The 22,530-nt window shown below is 37.4% G+C and overlaps 1 protein-coding gene across 3 annotated transcripts in view; it reads left to right on the top strand.

Annotated features, from left to right (window-relative positions):
* The window catches only part of MARCHF1 (membrane associated ring-CH-type finger 1), an 841,275-nt gene that overhangs the window by 614,781 nt on the left and 203,964 nt on the right, over positions 1 to 22,530 (top strand). The window contains exon 1 of one of the 3 annotated variants that reach the window (XM_030917961.1): positions 15,629 to 15,682. The exons of the other annotated variants lie outside the window; for them this stretch is intronic. Coding sequence (XP_030773821.1) covers positions 15,644 to 15,682 — 39 coding nt within the window. The 5' untranslated portion in view covers positions 15,629 to 15,643. Of the gene's footprint in view, positions 1 to 15,628; positions 15,683 to 22,530 lie in introns of those variants that run through there. 3 annotated transcript variants of the gene reach the window in all.

Genomic DNA, 22,530 nt, shown 5'->3' with positions numbered 1-22,530 from the left:
TAACAGAATAAAATATATTTCACTGCTTCTTAGAGGGGGTGAGATTGTCACCAGTATATCTATGAATTGTAGACAAAGCCCAGTAATTTGAATTAAACTGATAATTCAACATTTGTAATATCACTTCCCTAGGAAGACAAAGCTCATGTGCACCTTTACATAGTTGTCTACATCTTCCAGGGGATCTCTCATTCAGCACCAGTGTTATTGAGCTTGCTCAGTTTTCTGTCAAAAATTTAGATTCTTTGCTACCTCTCTCATTATAACAGAAATACAGCATGGTTTCCATACTTATTTTGGTGATTTTCTTTTTCTTTTCAGATGTCCAGTAGCTCAAGGTTCAACTCTGGGTCTTTTTCCTTCAGGAAAAAAAAAAAAAAAAGATCTTTGCCCTGTGGTTTACTTTTTATCTTGTTCTGTATGATCTCTTCAAAATGTTAGTGTCATACCCAGCAAGACAGTTGTCTTCAGTGCTGGGGTTAAATTTGAAATTAAATTTACAGAGAAAATTAAGAGCCCTGGTATTGTTAGGGATTCAACATGCAACATCTCTTAAGTTGATGTTTACCAACTATAATGTTTTAGGTAGGCTGGTGGAGGAGGCTTTACCTGCCATGAGAAATCTCTATCACCAGTCTCATGATGTGGTATACTTAAAAGAAGAACAAAAACTTTATTAGCTGTGATATATGACTTCCTGTCTGCTATAAGCTAATCAGTAGGGGCAGCAATCTCTGTGTACATGTTTTTTTGGCTTGGAAATTTGTTTATACATGTAAACTGTTTGAGAAATGTCTGTACCTTTCTTAATAGCAACACTATTGACATAGTGGACAAGATAATTCTTTGCTGTGAGGGGCTATCTTTGCATTGTAGATATTTAGCAGTAACTCCTGCCTCTGCCAACTAGGTGGCACCACCACCACACCCCTACTAAGATGGGAAAACTAAAAATGTCTTCAGACATTGCCAAATGTCCCCTTGGGGGCAAAATCATCCCTAGGAAAATCATTAGTCTAAAAGTTAAATAGATAGTGAGACTAGAGGCAAAATTGCAGTTTATCCGTGGACTCTTTCTGCTTCCTTCTGCCGTCCCCTTTCTGCTTCCTTCTCTCCTTCTCATTCTCCCCTCAAGACTGCTTCCTTTTCTATTTGCCTTCAGGGTCCCATGTTTTAACTTACTTTGTCTGTCCTTCTGTTACTAAAACCTAACCTCAATGCTTTTGAATTCTTGTTCCTGTGTAAGTGTAAAGTGATATTTTTGCACTTTATCTTAAAAAAAGTTTTTAACAGGTTTAAATCAAAGCAATAAAATTCTAATTGTGGAATTTTAGGTGTTGAGGCTTTGCATGGTCTTGGATTTAGGTGACGGGAAGAATGGATGGTGCAAAAAAACATTGATTTAACTTTCTCCCCAACAAATCTGTAGAATGCAACCAGTAATCTGAGTAATCTATATCTTATCAGCTTTTCATTTTTAAGGAGGTCACATTATCAGTAATAGCTAATTTATTCACTGACATATGATCCCATCTGAAGAATCCAGGATGACTGTTCTTGCAAATTTCACCCTATGTAATAGGTATTTGTTGTTTTTCCTTCCACTTTTTATTCTATTATCTTCCGATAATAACTACAGATTTCATTTTGAATAAACTCCTCTTCCATTATTGGTTCAGGCGATCTGAAAAGGGAGAAGCCCCTTCTAGCTGAAAGTGTGATGCCCACAACACAGATATAATCCAGTAAGAGTGGAGACTTTGGCTTATAGGGATAGAGGAAAGCTTCTGTTCTTGCTGGGCTTGAACCAAGAATAATATAAATTTGGAGCTATTGCAGTTATGTGGAACCTAAGAGTGAAATCACACATGGAATAGAACAAAGCTTAGCAACAAAGAGGACCATCTATTCCTGATGACAATGTTGACCTTCCAAAAGCACCCAACACTGGGCCTTTTGGTCATGATTCAATGAATTCTTTTTCATCCCTTGCAACCAAGATTCTTACTGAACTGAAACAGTTAGTTATTTCTGGTAGTCCTTCAAGGTATCTCTTGTTTGCTCACAAATAATCTTTTCCTCTGCTCTAGGTCCCCTAAGTGATGTATGCTCTTCTGTTGCTCTTGCTATTCATTCTGGAATTGACCCAATAATGCCAATGTTTATGCCAAGGGTGATATTGCTCAGTGTTCCCAATCTAGCAAACACCCGTCCTAACAACATTGCCTTCTCTAGAGTCTTGGTGTGTCATAACTATAATAGAAGAAGAAGAAAACTACCTTGCTTGCTCTTTGTCTATTGTCACAAATGGTCTTCTGAATATAAAAACAGTGTTACATCTTCTTACGGGGACCCTAATAAAAATACTTCTTTCAGTTCCCATCTTTAGGTCCAGCCATGATATTTAAACATGAACTAGTAAGGCTCAGAGTTTAAGGGCTTGATCTTGTCTAGGCTTTCTCTCACCCCCATCCCAGCTTTATCAGGCTATTTATGATAATATCTTCTCTCTTACAGACAACAACTTTCCATGACAATGGAGCTGTGGTGATTTAAAAAATGGAAAGAAAAAAAAGGAGAAATAGTACATTGTTCTTCAAAACGCAGACACTAAAATTGGGCATAATAGTACTTTTAACATTGTTTAAGATACATATTTATTATTTTTATTAATTGTTCCTTATAGTAAAACCATTTGGAATCATCTTTTCTCATGAAATATTTTTCATGAAGCAAAAATTAATAATAATAGAAAAAAACAATAGTAGGTTCAGGAAAAGGCATTTCCTGGAACATTAAATAACTGAAATGCTAAATTCGAAATTTTTAAAACCTCATAGTATCCTAATCCAGGAAGAAACCTGAGGGATCATCTGGTTCAAATAACTCATTTTATTTTATTTTGTTCTTCTATTAAAAAATGAGTAGATACAGAAGAATATACATGAAATAGGGATATACGTGTGTATTCAAAAGAATGCATGGTAACAAAGTCTCATATACCATTGTGTTGAAGAACATTGCCACTAAATGTACATAGCTTCAGTGTTATTGGCAGTGAAAATTTATTTTGCAAAGTAGTTGTAAAAATTTAAATTTTCCCTAACAGGGTACTAGTGATAGCAATACATTCTTGCCAAGATTTGATGTTGTCAAACTCTAGTTTTCACCAACTTATTGGGAATAAGATGGCAGCTATGAATTTGGATTCTATTTTATAATAACAAATGAAGTTGAATAGCTTCAAACATTTATCAAACACTTGTGATTTTTCTTCTTTGAATACCTATTTAGACTATTGTGCCAATTTTTCCAGACTGTGTTTTTGTCATTCAGAAAATTCTGGGAGTACTTATGAATATCCTGTATACTAATCCTATGTTGGTTATATCTTCTGCAAACACTGTATCTATTTGTGACTTGTCTCTTCTTTTTATAATAATAATGCTTAATGCTTATATAGCACTTATCACAATTTTTAAAATGCCTGAGAACAAAGAAACTGAGGCTAAAGTCACACAACTACTAAACAGTGAAATGAAAAATTAAAGCCAAGTAGGCTGGCTTCAAAATCTATGTGCTTGTGTTCTGTACCACACTGTTTTCCTATGGTGTCGTTGTGATATTTCTTGTTCGACAGAAATGATTAGAATAATGTCATCCAAGTTGAACTCTTTTCTCCATAGGTTTCACATTTGTAAGTTAATTTTTAAAATCCTTCCCCATTTAGAATCATAAAATTATTTTCTTATAATGCCTTCTAAACATTTTATAGTTGTTTTCTATTGCATTTAGGTGTTGCATTTACTTTGGATTGATTTTTGAATATCGTATAAGATAGCAGTCCAATGTTGAATTTTTTTGTAAATACATGACACATTATTACAACCGTCTTCACAGAAAAGTTCCACTATGAGTTATAAGTCCCTATTGTGAGATTTTTCTCATCATGTGTCCAGATATTTCTCAACTACCTATTCACTTCCAAAGGAATTTTTTTTATACTGTGCAAGTTTCACCTAACTTTAATTACTACTGTTTGAAGACAGTTATTGCTATTCAGTAAGGCAAGTCTTCCCATCTAGTTTCTCTTCTTTAAGATGGACTTGACTCTTCTTTGTCTTTATTTCTTCTATCCACATGCTGCAAACAGCTGGGGAATTTCCTAATCATACACACACACACACACACACACACACACACACACACAACACGTGCACATGTGTGTTGCGATATTTTATTGGAATTACGTTAAATCTAAATACCTACTTGAGAAGAAATGATATCCTTCAATATTGTATCTTTCAGTCAGGAATGTTAAGTGCATGTCTATTTGTTTAAGTCTGTCTTTACTGTCTTTCAATAAAACTTTACAAGTCCATTTTTACAATTTTTTTCATTAAGTTATTGTTTAATGTTTTCTAGGTCATATATTATAATTTTTGGTAATATATAAAATTGTGTTTTATTACAGTATGTTGATTTTGTATGCATAAACTTTCTAAATTTTTTAAAATTATATTAATTTTCCTTCATAATCTTTTTATTTTCTTCTGTATAAAATTGCATTCTCTACAGATAAAAAAAGGTGATTTGATTATCTTCCTATCCAATTCTTATGCCTTTTATTTATTTTTTTCATGTATTATTGCATAGGTCAGACTCCAGGATGATGTTACATAGAAGTGGTAATAGAGCCTAGCACAATGACACATGCCTGTAGTCCCAGCTACCTAGGATGCTAAGGCAGGAGATTTGCTTGAGGCCAGCAGTTTGAGGCTATAATGAGCTATGATCACACCTGTAGTCACTGTACTCTCCAGCATGGCCAATATAGAGGGACTCTGTCTCAAACACACACACACACACACACACACACACACAGAGTGGTAATAGCTGACACCTCTGTCTTGTTCTTAATCTCGAAGGGAGTGTTTTTAGTATTACACCATTAAGTATGAGATAAATATGCTCTTTTTGTGGTCATTCTTCCATCAGTTAAGCACATTTTGTTATCTTTCTATTCTGAAAATAATTTTTATCATGAATTGATGCTAAAATTCAACAACTTTTTTTCCTTTACATCTTTTAGGACATTATTTTATTCTTGAATTTGTTAATGTGGTAAAACATATATTTTTTAAAATTTAATTTAATCTTACATACCAGAGAGAAGTAGAGAATGGTTAATTTTATTATCTTCTACGATAGTGGATTTAGTTTGCCACTACTGTGTTTATAATTTTGTTCCTTTGTTCGAGAATTAGGTTGTCCTTTAATTTTCCTCCCCTAAATATTCTCCTGTGGGTATCAAGGTTATGCTAACTTCATAAAATGAGACAAACTGGTTCTTTGTTATTCTCTGGAGGAGTTTGTGTGTGCTTGGAATTATTTGCCCATATAAGTTTGGAAGAACTCAATGGCAAAGCCATCTGGGCTTTACGTTCTATTTGTCTGATATGTTTGTTTGTTTGTTTGTTTGAGACAGAGTCTCACTCTGTCGCCCAGGCTGGAGTGCAGTGGTGCGCTCTCAGCTCACTGAAACCTCCACCTCCTGGGTTCAAGCGATTCTCCTGCCCCAGCCTCCTGAGTAATTGGGACTACAGGCGCCTGCCATCACAGCCGGCTAATTTTTTATATCTTTATTAGAGACAGGGATTCACCATTTTAGCCAAGATGGTCTCAGTCTCCTGACCTTGTGATCCGCCCGCCTCGGCCTCCCAAAGTGCTGGAATTACAAGTGTGAGCCACCATGCCCGGCTCTGTCAAGTATGTTTATTGATTCAGTGTCTCTGATGGTTACAAAGTGTTTTGGTCTAGGATTCCTAGGGAACAGAATAGGCTGAGACAATTCATTCCCAAAAATGAGGAGTGAGGGACAAGAAGAATTAAATAGAGAAAGAGGAAGAGTTTGTTTTTTTTTTTTCCAAAACAGTCTCTGTCACCCAGGCTGGAGTGCAATGGCACGATCTCAGCTCACTACAACCTTTGCCTCCCAGGTTCAAGTAATTCTTCTTCGTCAGCCTCCCAATTAGCTCGGACTACAGGCATGTACCACCATGCTGGCCTATTTTTTTTTTTAAACAGAGGCAGGGTTTCACAATGTCAGTCTGGCTGGTCTCGAACTCCTCACCTCAAATGATCTGCCTGCCTCAGCCTCCCAAAGTGTTGGGATTACAGGTGTGAGTCACTGCACCTGGCCTAATATTTGAACATCTTACTGAGATAGCCACTGTTAAGTGCTTCTGCTTGGCTGATTCCACAAAATAGGCTCTTAGAAGCTGTATAACCACATCATATTATCAACTCAAAAGATTCAGGAAATACTCTTGATAAAATTTAATAACTATTTATGACAAAAGTTATCAGCAAACTTGGAATAGAAAAGAGATATTCCCCCTATTTGATGAAGACCATCTACAAATAGTTACAGCTGATGTTGCGCATGGTGGTAAAGGCAAACTGCATAAGGTATAGAAAAGACAAAGATGATCGCCCTCATCACTTCTATTAACATTCAGTATTTTACTGGATTTCCAGGGCAAGAACATGATAAAAAAAGAAAAGCCATAAAAATTGGAAAACAAGAAGCTGACCTGATTTTATTTTTAGATGACCTGATTGTTTGCAAGGGTATTCCAAGGAATCAAAAAGTAATAAGAATAATAATAATGAATACGAGAAACAATAAGTGAATTTAGAAAGGTCAGTAATGATGTTAGTGTACAAAAAAAGTTAATTAAGAGGCCAGGCACGGTGGCTTACGCCTGTAATCCAAAAACTTTGGGAGGCCGAAGCGGGCGTATCACGAGGTCAGGAGTCTGAGATCAGCCTGACCAATATGATGACACCCCGTCTCTACTAAAAATACAAAACTTAGCCAGGTGTGGTGACGTGCACCTGTAATCCCAGCTACTCAGGAGGCTGAGGCAGGAGAATCACTTGAACCAGGGAGGCAGAAGTTGCAGTGAGCCAAGATCGTGCCACTGCACTCCAGCCTGCGTGACAGAGTGAGACTCCATCTCAAAAAAAAAAAAAAAAAAAAAGTTATCTGTTCATACACTCAGAAAAAAGAAACTTAAAATGAAATTGTGAAATCAATACCATTTACAATAGCATTAAAATATAAAATTCTCAAGAATAAGTTTAATAAAAAGATACAAGATCAGTATACTGAAAACAATGTGCAACTACAGGGAAAAAAAGATTTAAATAAATATAAAAAGATATACCACATTTATAGACTAAAGAAAAGCAATATTACCAACACCTGTTGGACAAGGCAATCCTATGTAGCTCTTGACCCTTACACATTCACATGAATGGCTACAAGCCTGAAACATTTCCTTGCAAAGAGATGAAGAGCCCTCACAACCTATGTGGAGCATATCTCTTCATTTGGTGATGTATTTGTTATTTTAGTCTTAATATGTACTTCTTTGTTCTGCTCAAGCATATGTGTCAATGGGGGGGCCTGTGCCAACCCGCTGCTGTATCTGTTTCCACCAGGGAGGGAGCCAGATCTTTTTGTGACAGCAGGAAGTGGGATGTGTGCAGCCACACTGCTCACGTAGGCTTGAAAGGTGATCCCTGGCCCTGAGGGATGGATCGCCTGGCAATGGGCCAGATCTAGTGACCTTTCTCTCTGCTCTTTCGGTACATAAATGCTGTATTACTTGAGCCTGGCAGGCACATTGTCTGTTCTCAGCAACTTAGAATTATGCAGTAATCTCTTCCCTGTTGGCATGCAGCCTGATCACCTGAGGAACAGTGAATCAATACCAGCTATCCCCAGTATGACTATAGTTTCAATGCAATACCTTTAATTATGCCAGCAAGCTCATGGGATTTTTGTTGGTAGAAATTAGCAAGCTAATTCTAAAATATATATATATAAAGATAAAGGATCTAGAATGGTTAAATATAGCCTTTACCTAATTCTTTTGTCCAGTTAGATATTTGTTAGATGTCCTCACTCAGTCGTCTGTGGGGTATTGGACAGAGTGGTGGGAAAAACTACAGGGAAAGGACACAAACCTTCTCAAAGGTCAGAAGGTTCTGCAGAGCCACAGGGGGAGAATAGCTGAAGGTAGCTGTTCTATAACCCTGAGGCAGAGGACCAGGAGTTAAGTACGAGGGGATATGGAGGAATTTATCCTTAGCAGGCTTGTTTACTTATGTTGACCAGGAAGTGACCTTTGACCATCCAGGCACATGACATTCTCTGGAAGGGGAACAATAAATGTTAATTACCTACAGGGTGCGTGGGCTCCAGGTTTTTGGCATTGTAGCTGCACTGAATAAAAGCAAGCATCTCCAGCTTCCCGGGCCTGCTCTCTGGCCACTAGAGCCAGACAGTCACCTAGCTACTCTTACACCACATACCTGTATCTGAGTACTCATTTCAACCATTGGCCAGGGTCTGCAGGACAGACCCAGCAGTTGTCCAGGTCTCTAAATGTCTTTCTTATATTTCTTTCTGTTTTCTTTATTTTATGTAAATTATTTCGCTGTATATCTTTCAGCTAACTAATTCTCTTAGTGGCATCTAATTTATTGTGATGTGGGTTTTTTAATTTCGGTTGTTATATTGTTATGCTATTTTAGCTCTAGAAGTTCAGTTTGGTCCTCTTGTCCCATTTTTCTAGGAATCTGCCTGATAATTTTTCCTTCTTGACTTATATATTCAATCCCCTCATTTATGTTATTAAACATTTTGAGCATATGGCTTGTCTCACACTACCAGATTTCAAAGGCTTTGCATGTCAAATTCAACTGTCGGTAAATTCACTGGGTCTTATATGATAGCTTGTTTTCTGGTGAATTTTGAGTTTTGACTGTGAGCTTATATATGTTGGAATGTGCCTGTGGGAATTATTTTGAGACCTAAAAGGGGGTTCCATCAGAGAAAATTTATATTTGTTTCTGCCAGTACCTCGGGACACTACCAGCTTGGGATCACTTTACAATAAATTCTCAGCTTGAGGTATTTTGGTCCAGTCAGCTAATGTAGATTCAGGCTGGAAATAGTTACAAATTCTCAAAGGAGAGTATTTTTCCCTTCATCTAAGTGTCATGGTTTGTGAAAGACAACTTTATAGTGCCATGAAAGGACAAGAAATATTTCTTTTTGGTCGTGACACTGGCAGTGCAGCCTTTTAATGTTGCAGATTATACATTTCTCTCCTATTTGGCGGTACCATTGGCAGACCCTGAACTTTGTTCCCTTTACCTCACTCAGCAAAGTGTTGTACTAGAAATTGTTGATCAAGTCCACCCAGCTTTGAAAATGTGCTCAAGGTCAAAGACAAGCTTCGGTGGTCAACTTATGTCTCTGGATTTGCGCTTTCATTTAGTTTTTGGCCTCTGAGGAAGAAGCCCCAATCCCCAAAACTCCCCCACCGCTGATGCACAATGATGAGGATGATGGCTCATGAGGTGAAGTGATTCCATCAGCTTAGAGGTAGCACGATATAGATGTCAGTCACATTAGCCCATATTTCTAAGAAAACAAAGCCTCAGTCAAAATATTACATGCTGATATATTATCAGAGTATGTTTCAAAAAAAAATTCATGAAAAAGAAAGTGGAGGCATGGGAAAAGGGAGAGCAAAAAGCCAGAGTATGCGAACAGGATACTGCGGGAATGCAAAATGATACAGCCATCACGAAAGTCACTTTGGCAGTTTGTTACAAAACTAAATATAACTGTTATCACACCATACAGAAATCTATTCGTTGGTATTTACCCTGCATGAGCTGAAAGCTTATTTCCACATACACACACAAAAAAATCCTTCACATAAATGTTTGTGTCAGCTTTATGTATAATTGTCAAAACTTAGAAGCCACCAAATGTCCTTCACTGGGTGAATGGATAGACAAGCTGTGGTACATCCAGACAATGGAATATTATTCAGCACCAAAAAGAATGAGCTCTCAAGCCATAAAAAGACATAGAGGAAACTTAAATGCACGTGACTAAGTAAAAAAGACAATTTGAAAAGGCTATGTACTGTTTGAGTTCAACTATACCTATTCTAGAAAACGCAAAACTAGATAAAAGTGAAAAGATCCATGGTGTCCAGGGATTAAGAGGAAGGGAAGAAAGAATAGGCAGAGCACAGAGAATTTTTAGGGCAGTGAAACTGCTGTGTATGATACTGTAGAGATGGATCTATGTCATTATACATTTGTCCAAACCCACAGAATGAACAACACCAAGAATGAACTCTAATGTAAAGCATAGACTTTGGGTGATATGTCAGTGTACATTCACTGATGTAACAAATGTACCACTCTGTGGGGGGTGTTGATAATGAGGGAGGCTATGCATTTGTGGCAGTAAGAGGAATATGAGAAATCTGTGTGCTTTCCCTTCAATTTTGCTGTGAACCTAAAATGGCTCTAAAAAATAAAATCTTGTTTTCTTTTAAAATTATAAGATTATGCATTACTCAACTGACCAGCTTCAAAACAACCCAGCTTCTGTAAGGTGAAAAGAAATTCCTAAACTCCTCAGAGGAAAGCAACAATGCCATCCATGCAGGATGCTCACTGGCTTTTACATTGCTAGCTCCTGGGAGTTATCTTATGGCATGTTGTTGGATGAGCAATTTGAGAATGTAAATTTTGATTAGATGTTTTACTGTTTGAGGGTAAAATGTGAGGAGATAAGAGGGATCCGTATTGAGCTATTTGAGAGCTGCTGCCCAGGACTCAGTATACTCATCTGCCAACTGGAGTGTGTCCCTGGCACTCCTCCAGCATGATGGCCTCATTCAGAGATCTTCCCTTGTGTGTTTGTATCAACGGGGTCAAGTATGTTACCTACTACGTGTCCCTTAAAAAACAAGCATGGAGGCTGGGCGTGGTGGCTCACTCCTGTAATCCCAGCACTTTGGGAGGCTGAGGCTGGTGGATCATGAGGTCAGGAGTTCAAGATCAGCCTGGACAAGATGATGAAACCCCGTCTCTACTAAAACAAAAAAAATTAGTCGGGCATGGTGGTGGGCGCCTGTAATCCCAGCTACTCGGGAGGCTGAGACAGAGAATGGCTTAAACTTGAGAGGCAGAGGTAGCCATGAGCTGAGATCACGCCACTGCACTACAGCCTGGGTGACAGAGTGAAACTCTGTCTAAAAAAAAGAAAGAAAGAAAGAAAGAGAGAGAGAGAGAGAGAGAGAGAGAGAGAAAGAAAGAAAGAAGGAAGGAAAAAAAGAAAGAAAGGAAGGAAGGAAGGAAGGAAGGAAGGAAGGAAGGAAGGAAGGAAGGAAGGAAGGAAGGAAGGAAGGAAGGAAAGAAGAAAGAAAGAAGAAAGAAAGAAAGAAAGAAAGAAAGAAAGAAAGAAAGAAAGAAAGAAAGAAAGAAAGAAAGAAAGAACAAGCATGCAACACTTCATGAAAAGTTTCATTTCTGGTGTGAGATTGCTAAGCTGTTTAAAATAAGTAAGCTATAGTTTGGAACTGGTTTTATTTTCCTTTTTGCTTTTGGTCTCTTGGGAGCACAGAGCCTAATTTTTAGGCCTATTTAGTAGGGAAAAAAGTATATGGACTTAAGGTATATTTTTCATAATTTCTATATCATATTCTCTCTTTTATGTCTTTAGTCAATATATTTTCTGGCTCTATTTTATTTTCAACTTTACTGTATTTAAAATATTTTTACAGCTTGACTCAATCTTTTGTGAAATGAGACACATACATAAAAGGATATATACACACATATGTAAAAGGATAATTATTTATTTTACAAGAAAAGGTGTAACCTTTTCTTGTAAAATCTGACTTCACTCTCTTCTAATTTATAATGTAAGCAATGCACGATCAAGAAAAAAGTGCTCTATAAATATTGCACCTTTATTTGACAGGTATTATTCTGGACATTTATATTTATTTGAGCCTTACACACTATTTGCCAACAAATTAAAAATTTTTTTTCCATTTTATAGACAAGTCACTGAAGATTAGAGGGCTTAAGTAACTGCAAATTCCGATCCACTCAAAAATACAGACTTACACTAATACATGGTGCTGACTCAGATACCTAGACAAGGACATGAGGATATACTATATAAGAGGTTCATTGCAATCTGGTGAATAACTTGCTATTTTTCCATGCCTTTCACGGATGTGTGGACTTCTAATACAACTCTACACCTAAAATATGGAAATAAAATATGAAAAACCTCACCCTGAGACTTTCCCCTACAAAAAAAAATTCGTTTGAAAATGCAAATAAAATGCCATGAAAATTCATCCAGTGGGTCCTTGGAATCCTCTTGTCTTGGCAAAATAAATGCACACGGTAATAAATTGATCACTGTCCCTACAAGTAAGTTGAATACAGTCACTTTGAAAACTCCTCTAGCACCTGCTAATGAAATAGAAACTGATTTGAAAATAGGGGTCAATTTCCAAATTTAGATTAATATTTTATGGAAAAACTACATTTGAAGTACTTCTCACTAAAACTGAGGTGATTTATTGCAAACACTTAACCAGTGCTGGAGCTATAGCCAAAATGTGTTGTCATACAATTGAGAGTATAAGTTGTGATACAAAATGTCTATTTCAGTGCCAATTTCTGGGTATTTATTTTTTAAAATCTAAGATTACTAATTTCAGCAAATTATTTAGCTCTACATTGCAAAAGATGGTGTATCTCCTAGCTAACACGGTGAAACCCCGTCTCTACTAAAAATTCAAAAAAATTAGCCGGGCATGGTTGCGGACGCCTGTAGTCCCAGCTACTCTGGAGGCTGAGGCAGGAAAATGGTGTGAACCCGGGAGGCAGAGCTTTCAGTGAGCCGAGATGGTACCACTGCACTCCAGCCTGGGCGACAGAGCAAGACTCCGTCTCAAAAAAAAAAAAAAAAAAGATGGCGTATCATCTTTCCATTGCTTGTTAATTTAATTGAATTTGCTTAAACAGAGAAGCAAATGAGGTGTGGGTAATTAGTGTCCACTTTATACATTAACTTTACCATAATCAGGTACGGTAGTAAAACACTCAACATTACATTTCTGTCATAGAACATCTTACTGGGTTGCCACTGTTCATTGTGTTTAACCTGAAAACAATCTTTAGATGCTTGGAAATTCTGCCTCATACCACTCTTCTCATCTGTTTATCTGTAGCGAGTATATGAGAGCTGGGAATGAGTAAGAGCAGTGGAACTGTCCTGGCAGTTTTAGTGGCACATCAGTTAATTTTATAATCTTTGTTTGGACCCTGTAGTGAATATCCAGTGTTAGTCAACATTCCAGACTTTACTGTTGTTTCCTTCCAGATTCAAGATTGTCCTTCACCTCTGTCCTCTTCCCCCAGTAACCCTTCTAAAATTGGAATCGAGGATATTGTTTAAAGCAAATGCTTTAATTTTTCATAATTAAGAGCAGATAAGCTTTGCAGAAACAAGTGCTTAAAGCTGTACTTAAAATAGCAATTGGTGAGCTTAATAAGGTGGTTATCATCATATTTTTCTTTTTGGAGTTAAAGTACCAGAATCACTTTAATGTAATGTCTGCTTAAGGCATATATGTTGGCCAGGCACGGTGACTCATGTCTGTAATCCCAGCACTTTGGGAGCCCAGGGTGGGTGCACCGGAGTTCAAGACCAGCTTGGACAACAAAATGAGACCCCATCTTTACAAAAAAAAAAAATTAATTAGCTACATGCACTGGTGCGCACCTGTAGTCATGGTTGCTTGGGAGTCTGAGATGGGAGAATCCCTTGAGCCCAGAAGTTTGAGGTTGCAGTGAGATATGACCACAGCACTGCAGTCCAGCCTGGGTGACAGAGACCCTGTCTCAAAAAGCAACAGCAACAACAAAAACCAACAAAAAGAGTAATATGTCTTTAACTGATCGGGTATTTGTGTGTCATGCTTGCAAATGGTTATGTAGAAGAGAAGGAATCACAGGATAGATCCAAATGAAAGTACCATTATATCACCCATAGCATCTACTTCATGAGGCTAGTTTTCTTCACAGCGAAAGCTTATCAGAGGAAGTACTACTGAAAATAGAAGAACTAGAGATACATACGTAAGAAATCTTTAAGTAAGCAAAGGGTCTCACCCTTCTAATTCATATTCCAGGAATAGCTCCTGCTGTCTCATGCAGATCAGGTGGTTGACTCAGTCCTTCTGACTCTGCACACTACTGATCTAAACCATGGATGTAAACAATTATATTCTTTCACATTCTTCCTTCATTAAAAGCCTGTTTGTAATTTTTAAGTAATTACACACAGAGAAAGAGGGAGATAATTTTAGCTTTGATTCACATATTTAACTTTCTGCTTCTGAATACTGCTCAGATTTCTCCTCCAGAAATCCCCTTTTAGCTTGAGCTGAACCCATGACATGCCTGCCTAGGAGTGAATGTCACTATCAAGATACCTTCATCTGGATATGATTGTTTCTCTGCTCCATTCTGAGTGATAATAGGTTACCACAACACTGATAGCATTGAGGAATTCTGGAAGTACTCTTCCTTCAATGTCTTGTCAATTGTCAATTGTCTTGTCAATTATAGCTTTGCATTCCCACAAACATACATGTTGAGATTCTTTCATTATCTTCTCTTTTTTCTTCTGCTCCTTTTTCTGCCCTTAATTCTTTCCTTCTTTTCTTGTCTAAGCCTGTCAGAGGCCCCCACAGGCATTAAGAAGTCATTTCTCACTAATAGATCTGCTGATGGACACATTAAGCACCTCCCTTCTCTCACCTGGGCTTCATGATGACAGCGGTCATTGGCCAAGGTGCACTTTAGTCACTGCCTTTGGAAAATTATTCCTCTAAGTTAATTGCTCCCTGATTACTATAGAAAACAATTTCCTGACCTTGACTTTATTAGTCCTGAATCTTTACTAGCTGAGCTATCTAACCCAAACTGTTTCCATCTGTTTCCTTAAGTGCAGTGCAATTGCTCACCAGGAATATAGGAATGAATGAGAATTTCTCATAAGGGGTCCCTGCGGAGCTAATGCCTACATTAACAGTCCTAATGATGTTACTGGAAATGGTCAGTAGGACAATAAGGTTGTGGAGTGCGGCAGCAAGAAAGGCATGGGAGTGGAGATCATTTGCTGACTCGTGATTAGGCTGCAGTTCTCAGTCTGCTTCAGCCACTGAAAAGAAATGGGTCCTTCTACTATTTCCTCAAAGCAGAGCCAACGCTGGGCTATAGCACTTATTGCTGAGAGCTTGGCAATAGTTATTATCAGAGGAGAAAGAAATGATACAACTTTAAAGTGAAGATCACATATTTTTTTCTAGAGCCCATTGGCCATGTCCTTCCAGAGGTGAAACTATCTCTCTCCATTGTCCCCAGCTTGCTGCCATGTTTCAAGGGTCAATTTTTCTCCCATGTAAACTAAAAATAAATTTGAGCCCCCCAACTGACTGAACAGACTATCTCTTTGCCAAAGGGAGTCCAGTGTAACCTTGAAAACTGAATTCTTGGCTATGACAGGATAGAGGATCAGACATGCTTTGTATATCCCCTCCCTCACTAACCACAGTTCAACTTTCTTCCCTAAGAGCTAAACAGAAACCAGCCCTTTCAAAGACTCCACCACTGACAACCAGCTATGTGGAGCTACCCCTCATTTCTGCTTTAGAAGAGACCACCAACCATGGAATGTTTCTGGCCAATTTATGGAGAAGAATGCACAGTAAGAGTTTTCATGTCCTCCACTTCACTTTTGATGTCAAAGGGCTGAAAACTCCACCCTCAGATCATGCTAATGCCATCATTTTTTGAACACGGGATCCAGGAAGGGGCATGAAGCTTAAATCGAATGTATATGTTTTCCTTTCATAAATATCATGACTTCTCACGTAATTTATTGAATATGTATATTTGGCCACCCCACTCAGCATAAATTTTTATTCCCTTCCCCTCCTCCCAAGTATCTGTTTCCAACTCCTGGCTATCAGAAAGATCATGCTACAGGTTACATGAGAAATAAAGCTCTCCTTTTCAAATTTTTGAACCTTATCCCTCCTCGGTTGGCATCCATTAATTGGAATCCTCCTTGCCCATGTACTCTCCTCAGGGTACAAAGTCCAACTCTCCACTTAACATGAGACAGAGGAGAGGGATTTTTCTGAACTAGCACAAGGCACAGTCATTCCTGCTCCAGCATTATAGATGGACGGGGCATCCACTTCCCTCTGGGCAAAACCCCTGTCCCATCCCAGCCCTCGTTCCACATGTGTGGAGTGGTCTGATTTTCTCCAAAGTCACTAGAGCTAACAATACATGTCTTAATGTCTAGATTATTCAATCTCAAAAAGTGGGGCATGAGAGTCTAGTAAGAATCTATATTGAGGCTAAACGTAGCTCTAATTATGTGAGGACTACTCTATAATCCACAGATACATTTAATTTATATTACTAAACAGACTATATAGCAAAAATTTAATTGATATGATATTTTATTACTTAACAAATGTAGACATTGTTCATTTACAATGAGTATATACTTTTCTTATATTAATTTCACTTAAAAGGTTCAAATTCCATGTTAAAATTCAAAAATAGTTTGACGATTCAAATGTCAATTTTCTAGTTTCAACCATTCAAAGAATCCAATTCCAGACAATACGAAGGAATTATTCCCAATTTGAAAATGGTATTTTGTCCCATCTACCTACTCTTTAATTAAAAACCAGTCCACATTTGGCCCCTAACAAAATCATCTGGGAGAGAGTTTAAAATATAGATTTGTAGGTGCTATCTTAGATCTCCCATCTTAGATTCAGAATATTTGGCATTCCAGCACTGGGCATCCCCATAATTCCAACACACTGGGAGGCCAGGTGGGAGGATCACTTGAGGCTAGGAGTTTGAGACAAACCTGGACAGCATAATGAGACCCTGTCTCTACAAAAAATTTAAAAATTTAGGCAGGCATGGTGGTGTACACCTGGGGTCTACTCAACTACTCAGGAGGCTGAGGCAAGAGGATGGCTTGAGCCCAGGAAGTTGAGGCTGCAGTAAGCCACGATCATGCTACTGAAGTCTAGCCTAGGTGATGGAATGATAGCCTGTCTCAAGAAAAAAAGAAAAGAAAAGAAAAGGAAAAGAAAGGAAAGGAAAGGAAAGGAGAAAAGAAAAGAGAAAAAAAGGAAAGGAAAAGAAAAGAAGAGAGAAGGAAGGAAGGAAGGAAGGAAGGAAGGAAGGAAGGAAGGAGGAGGAGAGGAGGGAGGGAGGGAGGGAGGGAGGGAGGGAGGGAGGGAGGGAGGGAGGGAAAGGGAGGGAGAGAAAGGGAAAGGAGAAGAGTTAATCCCTTTTAGTACTAGTCAATAATTGACTGCCATGTTTGTTTGACATCATTCAGTCTGAGGAAGAGGAATTAGAAGAAAGTGAGCACAACTGAAGAACACAGATCAACTGGTAGATTTGGTAGAAGATCATAGAGTATTTCCCTAAGCCAGTGGTCCCTATGATTTTTGGTTATGCACCATCATAAAAAAATTGCAGATACACCCCCCCAATGTGCCTATATTTTAAAAGAGCATTTAAAAATGCATATGCTACTGTACTACTTTATTCTATACATTGTAAGGCATACACAAAAATAAAACCTTCAGATGATGAGACTAAACAAATTAGCAGAGGCTGCACAACTTTGTGAAGGAAATTAAAACAACAAATTGTTTTATATAAATAAATATATATTACTATAGTAGAAAACATTAAAATGTGTTAATATTGCCTCAGTTCACAATGGCTAGTGAACCCTGTGACTTGACTGGAGATATCAGAGAAGCTTAAAGAAGAGAGAACATAGATAACATAAAAAGGACAACACACTCCTAATCCTCTCTATTGCAGGCCAGATCTCTTGTGAGACAGAATTTCCTGTGAGGGAAATATATGTTACCAGCTTTGTGATCTTGGGCAAACATGCAGTTGCTTAAACATGCTGATGTTAGGTTTCCAATTTTTTTTTCCTTTTCTTTTTTCTTTCTTTCTTTTTTTTTTTTTTGTTTTTTTTTTTTGTTTTTTTTTTTTTTTTTTTTTTTTTTGAGATAGAGTCTCATCTGTCGCCCAGGCTAGAGTGCAGTGGCACAATCTCTGCTCACTGCAACTTCCGTCTCCTGGGCTCAAGCAATTCTTCTGCCTCAGCTTCCCGAGTAGCTGGGATTACAAGCATGTGCCACCACACCCAGCTCATTTTTGTATTTTTAGTAGAGATGGGGTTTCATCACATTGGCCAGAGTGGTCTTGAACTCCTGACCTCCTCGGCCTCCCAAAGTGCTGAGATTACCAGACTTGAGCCACCGCACTCGGCCTGTACACATACAGGTACTAACACATCAATAACACTCCTAATCAATTAAACCATAAAAGCACAAGTAAAAGAATAATTGGGGTAACAGAACAGTGTTCCAAATTTAGCCCCCTAATTTTACATATAAGAAAATTGATAGTGATTTTGAATTATTTACCCAAGGTTGCATAACTAGTAGAAAAGAATTGAGTTTAAAACCCAGTTTTCTGACCTCAAAAGCTATGTATTTTTACATCATACTCTGTGCTATGAAGACCAAGTAGATAAAAGAGCCACATAGACAATAAGGAGACAATAGAGAAGGTATCACAGAAGGACAACATGCAACCTGAAGAGTGTAAGTGGAAGAAAGGAGAGGTCCATACTGACAGATATTATTTATTAAAAATAGCAAGGGCTCTTCTTTGCAGCAGATGACATAAAAATTTCATTTTATCTGGTTGCCACTATGTATCCTCTGATAGCTCTTGAGTAGCAAGATGAATAGCTTTATGTGAACTGTGAGCTCTAGGGTTTCTTCATTCTACTATTCACCTACTCAGTAAAAACAACTCAAATGCATTACCTTAACATGGAACTATGTAGAAATATAGTTCTCTGCGAATCTTTTACATTTTTTACAAGATTTACATCCTGCAAATCTTGCTAACATAGTGCTGTTAGTGCTCCATATTACCTTTGTAAGAATATTTATATAGTGAAGATCCTTGGAAGGGAGACATGGTATACAGTAAAGGGCAGGCATACTTACTGGCCATTATAATTAACTTGGTTCCCTAAACTCAAGGCTTCTCCCCAGTTACACAACCCACTTACTGTATAGGGATCACCTGGCCCTGTACCCATTGCTCAGTGGAGATTGGGCCATGAAGAACCAGCACAATGTGACAATCAGGCTACTGCTATTGCTATAAGTAATAAACTGACCTTATCTCTGACCCATGAGTCTTGTGTCCTCTGCCCCCATCAGTGAAACTGGCAGACTAACTTGATAGCTTGCAAGTAAGGTAAAATCTCACTACATTCACAGTTCTTGACAGCAGAAAGGATGATATAAGCTAAGACCTGTACTGGGACTAACGCATATAATGGTGAATAACATGTGTCCTGCACTGAATGAGATCAGGTTAGAGCAGTAAGTTAGTGGGAGGATGGGGGATTAGGAGGACAGGGGATGGAGACAGGTAGTTTTACAGTGCCATTTGTCTTATCAAGAGCTAAAACTGTGCTCACTCAACTGGCATAATCATCAAGTCTCTCATTTTAAATAACTGTCAACCAAGTTTAGTTCAATCATGCAGTGTGCCTATAATGATCAGGTAATTTACATATTGGTAAGTAAATGGCAAAAAATGGTTACCACAAGAAAAAAATGGACCACAGTTTGTCACTTTCTTTTACCACCATTCAAGTATTTTGACTTACAGGTAGAATGCCCTCTCAAAGAGAATTTTACTCCATTGAAAGGTGTGTAATGAGAAAAATAGATTTTTTACAATAGGACAAGATTTTGTGAAGTTCTCAAGTGATGATTGTTGTTATATTTTGAATAAAATGTACCTTGATCTTAACATAAAACGGTGAAGTAAAGATTATTTCTGAAAATTAGCATATAAAAGAAGTTTGAGTGATTAAATATAACTGAAAACTTTTCCTAAAATTATTTCTTCCTCAGAATTTATTCTGAATGTCATGTTAACGAATTTTACGTGATTATCTCTTATACTATTTTAGTTGCTAAATACTGAAGAGTGTTCTTTAAAACTTTTAAGAGAAGGGTATTTTTGAGTTCATGACATTTCAGTTTAGTGTTCTTTTATTAAAGATATGGAATACTTTGAAATTACTGTTCTATAACCCTTACCACACATACAATTTTACCATTCTTCCTGACATAAATGTCAAGAGCAGGGATGTCCTTTTCATCATACTGAATTTTCTAGTATATAATAATCAGACTTCATAATTTGTGAATAATAACTTGTTGAATAATGACGTTGAACTAGTTTATTATGTCATTTTGTGACTTGTCCAGTGATTCTGTATTTCACTGGGATTGTCTGATTCATTGGCAACTCTATGAGGAGTCTCTGTAATATACCACTTGGGAGGAAGAGTATAAAATCCCTTCACCACTCAATGTGTTGAAAAAGGTTGTGAAATATTTCAAATATATGAACAAATATGTATTCCATGTGTAAAATTTTTAGGTAAATAAATGAAAGCCAAAATGCTATAAAATTATACTTCGTTGAGTATTGTATTGAGGTGTTTGGTTTCCATAACAGAATAATATTTTCTTTCATAAGACAAATATTGCTAACTTTTGAAGAGAATTTGACAAAAAGAATAAAATCTTCTGAAACTTTAACCATCGATTTAAGGAATTTTTTTCCCTTCTTTTCAGTCTTGGTTTTCTGGGCAGCAGCTGCCACTCATTTAAAAACAATGTAGGAAGGAGGTAGAAGTTAGTTGCTGGCCTAAGAATTTAGGATATTTATGATGTTTGAAGTAATTTGTAGTTTAAAATATGCTTTAGGTGTTAAAGTTTAATGAGTGCTTTTCTGCCATCTATCCAGCTATGGCTTTTGTCTTTATGACAGTGAAATATTTTTACTCAGTCTAAATCCTGAACAGAAGAATGAAATTCTGTTCTGCTTTGCATTAGTGAGAACTACTATTTGGGAACATGTTAATTACCCAGCATAAAGTATTCCTCAAAACATAATTTTGAATAAGAAAAATAGCCCTTTATTAGGCACATAAAGACATTGCGGGCATATTTTGGTATTTAATGTGAGTGTACCAGGTGACTGATAATACATTACTCCTCAATTTGTAGAAGTTTTATTACATAAAATGTAGGCTCTCATGTGTAATATCACCTAAGAGGCAATAATAATGAAAATATTCTCACAAAATAGCAAAAGCTCTCTGTTGCTAAATATATGTATTAAGATTTAATAAAGCATGAGGGAAACAGAGCCCCAAACCCATAAGCACTCATCTTTGTTCTGCCAAGTAATTAAAATGACCCCAAAGAAGGTTTTGGTTCTTTGGTGGAAACTTCCACTGTAAACTGAGAAAAACTCAGTGCCTGAAATTAGATTAAAATGTATCCTCTACATTTTTCTGTTGCCCACACTAATTGAAGCCAATTTGAAAAGACTTTCCTCTAGCCCTTTCTGAAGCAACAAGAATGAGAACTGAAACATGTTTGTTAGGACCAGACCTACAAGGCAGCCTGCCAATTTCAGAAGAGCATATAACCCTACCATGTCCTCTTCAATGCATCCAACATCCAGACCACCAGGAAGCCTAAACTGCTTCCAGAAGCAATTGAAAAAAGCTGCGAGTGCTGAGAAGTGACTTAAATAAATGAGCATAGCCACAGGAGTCACCTAATTAAAGGACACTTAGACACCAGGTCTCTACTTTGAGGCCTGGCAAACAAATGAGTTTTCCGTTACGCATTTCTGGCTTTGCTCAATCAGTCTCAATTGATGGTAGAACTTTCCACCAGAGAACCTGAATGTGTTAGGGCCATCATAAATTTATTAGGCTTTTCACTTTAGGGTATTAAGGGAGAAAACTAAAAACCGATATGGAATTTAAAACGTATGAAGAAAGTAAATTATATTTTATGCAAGATTTTATTTTTAATGAAAAATAATTTCTGACTCACAGGTGTAAAATAACTGTTGACTATAATAGAATAAAAACATACTTGGTGAATACTTTATAATTTTTTATTGTATTTCTTAGATGTGATATAATTTCATGTCATCTACATTTATTTTACAGCTCTTGGTTTATTTAAACTATCTTAGGACTTTAGCCCTATATGTCTTAGGCATCATAATATTCTACTGGATTTAGGTATCACTACCCATTTCAGCGTGATTCTTTGCACTCTGGAAAAAGTTAGGTTGGAGATAATGCAATACCCCACCCCACCCCCCATCTATAGTTTCAGTATCTACAGTTTCAGCTACCAGAAGTTAACTGAGATCCAAAAATATCAAATGGAAAATTCCAGAAATAAATAATGTATAAGTTTTAAATTGCATGCAGTTCTGAGTAGCGACATGAAATCTCCGTGTCCTGCTCCATCCCACCTGCAACGTGAATCATCACTTTTCCTAGTATATCCATGCTGTCAATGCCACCTGCCCCTTAGTCACTTAGTAGCTTTCTTGGCTATCAGATTAACTGACTTA

This window comes from Rhinopithecus roxellana, chromosome 2 (assembly GCF_007565055.1).
Source record: "Rhinopithecus roxellana isolate Shanxi Qingling chromosome 2, ASM756505v1, whole genome shotgun sequence".
In the NCBI taxonomy this organism is placed as follows: domain Eukaryota; kingdom Metazoa; phylum Chordata; class Mammalia; order Primates; family Cercopithecidae; genus Rhinopithecus; species Rhinopithecus roxellana.
This window is presented reverse-complemented; position numbering and strand designations above follow the sequence as displayed.